General features: G+C 40.6%; 1 protein-coding gene across 2 annotated transcripts in view; it reads right to left on the bottom strand.

Annotated features, from left to right (window-relative positions):
* Positions 1-1,011: 1,011 nt before the first annotated feature.
* The window catches only part of EFCAB2 (EF-hand calcium binding domain 2), a 75,444-nt gene continuing 67,536 nt past the window's right edge, over positions 1,012-8,919 (bottom strand). Inside the window, exons 4-7 of one of the 2 annotated variants that reach the window (XM_010852902.1) lie at positions 7,912-7,991; positions 7,282-7,324; positions 7,111-7,177; positions 1,012-1,719 (exon numbers count right to left, since the gene is read on the bottom strand). In XM_010852902.1, coding sequence (XP_010851204.1) covers positions 1,604-1,719; positions 7,111-7,177; positions 7,282-7,324; positions 7,912-7,991 — 306 coding nt within the window. In that variant the 3' untranslated portion in view covers positions 1,012-1,603. The remainder of the gene's footprint in view (positions 1,720-7,110; positions 7,178-7,281; positions 7,325-7,911; positions 7,992-8,919) is intronic. The other variant, XR_826376.1, reaches the window with a different exon arrangement.

The raw sequence follows: 8,919 nt of genomic DNA on the forward strand, positions 1-8,919 counted from the left end.
ACGTGCAACTCCAATTCCCAGTACGTTATCTAATGTTGTTGTTGTTTAGTCACTAATTAGTGTCTGACTCTTGCAACCCCATGGACTGTAGCCTGCCAGGCTTCTCTGTCCATGGGATTTCCCAGGCAAGAATGCTGGAGTGGGTTGCCGTTTCCTTCTCAAAGGGATCTTCCCAACCCAGGGATTGAACCTGCATCTCCTGCACTGGCAGATGGATTCTTTACCACTGAGCCACCAGGGAAGTCCGACATTATCTAATAATTCTCAGTAAAGGTTTCATGAGTGAATAAACAGTAATAGTCTCTTGAGTAGCAGCCCCCTGCATGTCTAGGAGGAACAATCACAAGCAACATTAAATGTTTATATGTTTATATATACATGCACATGTAGTGGTGAAGCACCTTTAAATAAAGATCAGTGTGTGTATGTATGTGAAAGAGCGATACAGGTTATGGAAGATGACTCATTTTCCTTTACCTGACTTTCCTCTTTGCTTTTCCATTGTGATTCTTTGTACTCAGATAACATTATTCTGCTCTTTTAACACTTGTACCTCTTATATACCATAAAATTTCTCAATATTCTTAGTCAGTATTCAGAACAATATTCTCATGCCAGGTATTCTGAATGGGTAAGATTCTACAAACCACAAGAGAACTGCCACTTCCACACATTATCAGTTTCCAACCAGTCTTCTTTTCTCAAGGGTCAATCATCTCAACTCCTTGGTAACATGCTGCTGCTACTGCTGCTGCGTCGATTTAGTAGTGTCCGACTCTGTGCGACCCCATAGACGGAAGCCCACCAGGCTCCCCTGTCCCTGGGATTCTCCAGGCAAGAACACTGGAGTGGGTTGCCATTTCCTTCTCCAATGCATGAAAGTGAAAAGTGAAAGTGAAGTCGCGCAGTCGTGTCCGACTCTAGCAACCCCATGGACTACAGCCTACCAGACTCCTCCGTCCATGGGATTTTCTAGGCAAAAGTACTGGAGTGGGGTGCCATTGCCTTCTCCATAACATGCTAGATCAGCCAATTTAAATTTTTACATACACTAAGTGACTATCATCTCAAATGAGATTTGAAATTGGCACCCATAAGAAATTAATTATTAATATCCATTTCAATGACTCTCCTTCCCCACCCTGATTGACAAAGGGTTTGTTGTTTTAAAAAGAAGCTGTCATCACATTACCACTCATTTTCAATTTGTGGTCATCCTACCCCATCCCAAGATCTTCATATGCTAAACTTTAGGTCTTTCTAATCAGTCTTCACTTTTGTCAGCTTAATTAATTTGAAAGCAACCTGGGTTTTATTGTAGAACATTAACAACAATCCATGGATAATGTTAAATATTTTATGAATAGCTTAAAAGCAATGTGTTTAATTAGCAATGTAATGTGTCATTCCATTAGGCTAGACATGCTAAATAGATCTGTATTTTAAACTGTATGATCACCTTTAAAGAACAAAACATCTTCAAATAGTTGTCACAAGGAATTAATTAGCAATATGTAGGAGTTATAAGATAAAATGTGAAATTAACAAGGACAAGCAGTCTTTAAAATTATACTTTCAATTAGAAATGAAGTCTTTAGAGTGTTTAATTCTCATCTATCACCATCATTGTTATGTAGTCCTTATAATGAATTGAATTCGATTCTGGATCAATTGCAGCAGACAACATTTCTTCCATTTCCTCCTGAGAAAAAGGCTCACCTGGGAGGAACAAGAAGGGACACTCATCATTTACAGTCATCTGATTTTTTTTTCTTTCTCTTTCCACTAGTCCACTCAATTGCCGTGGACCCCCACCATCCCACACTGTGCTGCCGGTTACTCTCCCTGGGGCCATAAAGCTAGCACATCGTGATTTGAACCAGAGGTTCAAAAAGTATGCTATCGTACTCCTGGCAAATTTTGGAGTTATTTTACCTTGCAGATAGCATAGTTCAAGCAACCTTTAGCATCAATCATTTCAGCCAAAACAGCAGAAGGACATGAAAACATCATAAATAAGGTTTTTTATTTATTTAAATTAAAATCACTAAAATCGCCAAAAAGGCAATTAAAAGGATTAACCTGAAGTCACAGTTTTATAGGAAGTCTAATCATTACACTTAGTAAGCATATGAAGAAAGGATTAAATGGTTGCTATGCAGAAAGGCCGAACAACAAATAACATGGTTTAAAACTGTAAGTGAAAGTGGAAGTGAAGTCGCTCAGTCGCTCTTTGCGACCCCACGGACTGTAGCCCACCAGGCTTCTTCATCCATGGGATTTTCCAGGCAAGAGTACTGGAGGGGGTTGCCATTTCCTTCTCCAGGAGATCTTCCCGACCCCAGGATTGAACCCAGGTCTCCCACATTGTAGGCAGACGCTTCACTGTCTGAGCCAGCAGGGAAGGCCACACTGTAAGAATGTCTATGAATATCCTCTAACAAGGGCAGGGCAATTTAGTGACTCAGCTGCACCCAGTGACCACGGATGCCATTCACCAGTCATTTCAAACCAGTCCTCTTTGTTATAGTTTGGCCCAGTGCTGCCATCAAATGAAACCAAAAGTTGGATAGAAAATCTGTGAGTTTTAGTTGGGTTCAGATAACAACTGAAGGCCATCTTGGATACTGGTTTCACCAAGATGAAAAGAAAATTTAGGAAGAACATTGGAAAGGCTGTCATCTATTTAAGACAGAACTTTGTTCTGATATTAACCCAAAATACAGAAACATCCAAATTCTCACCTTATTCCTAAAGAGTATTAATCCAAGTAGATAAATTACCAAGGCCTGAGAGTTACCTACCTTATGAACTTAAGTCACCTGCTACTACAAACCATGCCTTCTAAGGCGGAATTCAGTTACTAATACAGAAATTATTCAAGTGGGGGTTTTTATGACGATGATGATAATATTACCAAACAATGGAACATACTTGTGTTTTTTTGAAATCATGTTTACATCCTAAGGAAAGAAAGAATGCCTAAAATGTCTAAAAAGACAAATTCTGAATCTTTCTTATAACCTAATTGCTACTGCTGTTGCTGCTGCTAAGTCACTTCAGTCGTGTCCAACTCTGTGCGACCCCACAGATGGCAGCCTACCAGGCTCTGCCGTCCCTGGGATTCTCCAGGCAAGAACACTGGAGTGGGTTGCCATTTCCTTCTCCAATGCGTGAAAGTGAAAAGTGAAAGTGAAGTCGCTCAGTAAGTGTCCGACTCTTGGCGACCCCGTGGACTACAGCCTACCAGGCTCCTCCATCCATGGGATTTTCCAGGCAAGAGAACTGAGTGGGGTGCCATTGCCTTCTCCAATAACATAATTGGTAAATACTAAATCCACTGCCAATGAACTTTAATGGATATTCGAGTCCTTATGAGAACACTGACAACAAATATTTATCAAGAACCACTGTTTGCCAGGCACTGATCTAAGTGCTTCACAGATATCAAGTTAATCTCCGAACCACCTCACGAGAGGTAAGAACTGTGTATCCCCGCTTAGAGCTGAGGACACCAGCACACGAGGAAAACAGGCAGGCAGCCCCAGCCGGTGACTGGAGGCACTGGATCTGCACGCCAGCAGAGCAAGTCAAGGTCTAGGAACCACGCTCGGTCACTTGGAACGAGGCCTTGTTTACAGTGAAATTCAGAAGGTGGTCACTGCTTCCTCAAGCAAGGAAAGAAACAAGTAGTATTTGATTAAGGATGGGAGGAAAATAGCTTAATTGTTAAAAGCACAGCTTGCGGGCCAGACTGCCTGGGTCCAAATGCTCAACTGTTTCATTAGCTTAAAGATCCTGGGCAAGTCCCTGACTTCTCTGTGTCTGTTTTCCTGTCTGTAAAATACTATCTCATGGGTTTATTGTTGTTCCATCACTCAGTCATGTCCGACTCTTTGCAACCTCATAGGCTGCAGCACACCAGGCTTTCCTGTCCTTCACCATCTCCCGGAGCTTGCTCGAACTCATGTCCATTGAGGCAGTGATACCATCATCATCTCATCCTCTGTCATCCCCTTCTCCTCCTGCCTTCAATCTTTCCCAGAATCAGGGTCTTTTCTAATGAGTCAGCTCTTCGCATCAGGTGGCCAAAGTATTGGAGCTTCAGCTTCATCATCAGTTCTTTCAATGATGTTCAGGATTGATTTTCTTTAGGATTAACTGGTTTGATCTCCTTGGTCCAAGGGACTCTCAAGAGTCTTCTCCAACACCACAGTTCATAGGTTTGTCATGAGTATTAAAATTGTTCTTATTTGAATAGCACTTAGAACGTTGCCTGGCACATAGGCAGCAATATGTGTTAGTTCAAAAAAGTTCTTTTGAGATCTTTGCTGCTAATAAATACTACTTGACACCATATACATACCTAGACACATGTGGATGTCTATCCTGTAGGAGCTTGATTCAATGTGACTTATTATGTTCATCATATAACATTCTGGGTATTTAGAATGCATTCTCAAACTGATCAATATTCTGTGGATATTGTGAAAAGCTGCATTGTCTTTAGATGCACTGCGGTCTGATTCCTCTATTTCAGTGAGTACCATTACCCTAATACCCACTACCCAGGCCAAAGCCTTGTTATGTTGACTCAGCTCCCATCTTTGTGCCCTGCACTCGGTTGCTCATCATACATAACCTGTGGATCTTGCTGCAGACAGTACTACTGTATCAAACCCTTCTCTCCATTCCCATTGCCACTGCTAGATATAGCCCTTATTGGGATACCCTCAAAATGTCTATGGGGTCACACACAGTCGGACACGACTGAAGTGACTTAGCAGTAGCAGTAGCAGCAAAATGCTGAACCAGGCTCCTAACTGGTCTCCCCAGTCTAACCTCTTTCTTGCTCTTCTCACAAGCCTACCAGCACCAGGTCAACCTTCCCACAATCCCTCTTTCACTGCGCAGCTCACCTGCTCAGAACCCTACAGTGCTTCTCCATTGCCCATAAGACAAAGTCTCCTGAGCCTCAGCCTCCACAATCCAGTCCTGCCTAATCTATCTAAATTCATTTCCTACTGTTTGCCGACAAGACGCTCTGAGTTTTCTCAGTCTCCCAAAATATCATGCTCATTCCTACCTCCCAGTCTTTGTTCGTGCTTTTTATCAATCGATGTCTTCCTCTCATCAGCTCCTTCGTCCATGCTACCTCACTCACTCACTAATTTAACGAGCACTTGCTGAGACGTATGATGTAAGGGAGTGCTATAATGCATAATATTTTAGCCCTTCTGATAACTCACCCATATTATTCTATCATCTTTAGAAACCTATTTTCTCTTAAAGTCTTCTCAGACCAAGCTTTCCAGGCTGGTCCAGACCACACTGATCTTCTGCTACTCACTTTTTTCTACTATCTTACATTTTGAATTGTTTTATTCCTTCCTGTAAGACTGTAATCTCCTTGAGAAAGGGAGCAGATTTTAGTATTATTACCTCTCACTGCTATTGTATCCCTTACCTACACACAGTAGGCACATCCTACTAATGATTTGGCCATTTTGACTAAATTCATATTGCCTGATATAACCTAGTATTTATTTCTCTTAGCTTAATCCCTAAGCTGATGCTTTGAAACATCACATTTCCATCAAAGTTCATCCCTGAGATAACTTTAAGAGGGTCATGTGTTCTTGGGCGGCAGCTTTAACAATCGTGGCACACTCACTCTCACCCTCTGCATTCTCACCTAATGGTGGAGCAAGTCAAAATGGTCAAACCAGCGGCACATGGAGACACAGTCTTAGTCTTCTGTACTCAAAATTTCATGCACTTCTGATTGTCTCAACTGATTAGCAGCTCTGAATTACTCAGGACTCATCTGTGAACTAGTGAACTGAACAGAGAAAGAGTTCTAACTTTATATGGGAAGAGGGCAGGTGAGACCATGAAACCATATATATGAAACCATATATATATGAAACCATGAGAATGGTTTCAAGAGCATGTCCATTAGGCTACTGACATTCAGGGGAAACAAGTTTACACATCAGACTAAGTAGAGAGAATCCCTAAAGAAAATATGTTGGCCTACAGAGGTGTGCAGGTGTTATGTATAAGTGTGTGTGTGTGTGTGTGTACAGTTTAAGTGCAAAGCAAATATATCACTGTCATTAGCATAAAAATGAAAAATTTAATGGAATTCATATATACATTTGAGGCTGTATTGCCCCTAACTTTACCAACTGAAAAGTTCTTTAAAAAAGGAATATGGGGGCTTCCCTGGTGGTCCACTGGTTAAGAATCTGCCTTGTAATACAAGGGACCCCAGTTTGATCCCTGGTCCAGGAAGATTCCACGTGCTGCACAGCATGCTGTAAGTGCCTGTGCCACAACCACTGAGCCCACACACCGCAACTCCTTAGAGCCCATGCTCTGCAACGCGAGAAGCCACCCCAGTGAGAAGCCTGTGCACCGCAACTAGAGACGCAGACCCTACTCACCCACTGCGACTACAGAAAGCCTGCACACAGCAGTGAAGACCCACCACAGCCAAAAAAGAAATACGAACAAATCTTTTTTTTTTTAAAAAGGAATTTTTATAGACTCCAGTTGAAATCTTCAATCTAGTAACAAGAGTGATTGATAGCTCATGTTTTCCTGGTGCCATACCTGTTATTCCGGAAATATTCTAAGTGAATGAAATGACTTCAGTTTATAGAAGTGTCATTATACTTTACAAAATCCTATAAAGCAATAATCTATCCCCTCTTAACTTACCCTTTGTCCTCTTATCCACCACAAAACTCCAAAACCAAAGTGATAAGAATACTAAGTAAATTCTTTTAACTGGAATGATTAAAGTATCCTCTAGAACTTTCGCATAATTGTTTTAAAATTATTAATCACTTAAATAAGTCATTGTTAACAAGTAATAAGACTTCCCAGTGGCTCACACAGTAAGAATCTGCCTGCAGTGTAGGAGACCTGGGTTTGATCCTTGGGTGGGGAAGATCCCCTGGAGAAGGGAATGCCAACCCACTCCAGTATTCTAGCCTGGAGAATTCCACGGACAGAGAAGCCTGGTGAGCTACAGTCCATGGGGTCACAAACACTGAGACACAACTGAGCAACTTTCATTTATAAGTAACGAATCACTCTCACCTTCTTCAGTCATATACTTTATCAATTCATCCTTAGAAAGAAATCCTCGTTTAGCTGGATCTAATACCTAGGGGGAAGGAAAAGATAGATACTCTATTTTTTGATGAAAATTCCACATGATGATTTTTTTCACATAAATATAAATATATGTAAAATTTGTGGCTTACATACCTCAAAAGCTCGAAGAAGGATATCTTCCGGAATTGGTCTATATCTAATTATGCAATAAAAGGAGTAAACACCACAGTATTTAGCTCAATCTCCAAATAACAAATGATCACATTTAAAAAAATAAATAAAGCTGCTAGCATACTAGGATAATAATTCATCCCTCACTGAAATATTTTTGGATTTCTAGATAATAAAGTTGAAAGTACTCCATACCCACAAGGAATACTTACTTAAATGTTATCTGTTAGCTTTTTTCATCATTATAGGAACAAAATTCCTACAGTAAACAAACTACGGTAAGCTAATGCTACACTTTCTCTAGAAAAATAATTAGGCTTAATTCTTATTTATCATTGATAATTCAAACAGAAGCTAATAAGAATGTTGTTGATTTATGCTTTTTGCAGCTTATTTGCCCTTTAATTACACTTTGCTTATTAGATTAATACCGAAGTGGTGGATATTTCTGAGAACATACCAACTGGCAGTTCAGAAGTGTAGAGAAAAACTAGGAGGAAGCTATTCTGTGATAAACATTGGCTGAGTATAACATACAAAGTGAAAAGGCCAAGTGTTTTGAAATTAATGCAGTTCTAATCATTACCTCAACAATTCTATTTACTTTCTTACCTTCTTTCCAGTAGCACTTCAGTCATCACTGGTAGAAATTTTTCAAATCGAATGTATCCAGTGGGTTCTTCTTCCTCTACCTGGACAGTCAGTAAAAAACAGCCTCTTATTCATTCAGCAAATGTAAGTGAGCAGCTACTTTTTCCAAGCACTGTGCCAAGTACTGGGGATTTGATAATGGGGAACATTTCATGCAAAGATGGGCTCGATAAAGGACAGAAATAGTAGGGACCTAACAAAAGCAGAAGATATTAAGAAGAGGTGGCAAGAATACACAGAAGAACTGTACAAAAAAGATCTTTATGACCCAGATAATCACGATAGTGTGATCACTCACCTAGAGCCAGACATCCTGGAATGTGAAGTCAAGTGGGCCTTAGAAAGCATCACTACGAACAAAGCTAGTGGAGGTGATGGAATTCCAGTGGAGCTATTTCAAATTCTGAAAGATGATGCTGTGAAAGTGCTGCACTCAATATGCCAGCACATTTGGAAAACTCAGCAGTGGCCAGAGGACTGGAAAAGGTCAGTTTTCATTCCAATCCCAAAGAAAGGCAATGCCAAAGAATGCTCAAACTACCACACAACTGCACTCATCTCACACGCTAGTAAAGTAATGCTCAAAATTCTCCAAGCCAAGCTTCAGCGATACGTGAACCATGAACTTTCAGATGTTCAAGCTGATCTTAGGAAAAGCAGAGGAACCAGAGATCAAATTGCCAACATCTGGTGGATCATCGAAAAAGCAAGAGAGGTCCAGAAAAACATCTATTTCTGCTTTATTGACTATGCCAAAGCCTTTGACTGTGTGGATCACAATAAACTGTGGAAAATTCTGAAAGAGATGGGAATACCAGACCACCTGATCTGCCTCTTGAGAAACCTATATGCAGGTCAGGAAGCAACAGTTAGAACTGGACATGGAACAACAAACAGACTGGTTCCAAATAGGGGAAGGAGTACATCAAGGCTGTATATTGTCACCCTGCTTATTTAACTTATATGCAG

Source organism: Bison bison, unplaced genomic scaffold, assembly GCF_000754665.1.
Source record: "Bison bison bison isolate TAMUID 2011002044 unplaced genomic scaffold, Bison_UMD1.0 scf7180017864317, whole genome shotgun sequence".
Classification (NCBI taxonomy): Eukaryota; Metazoa; Chordata; class Mammalia; order Artiodactyla; family Bovidae; genus Bison; species Bison bison.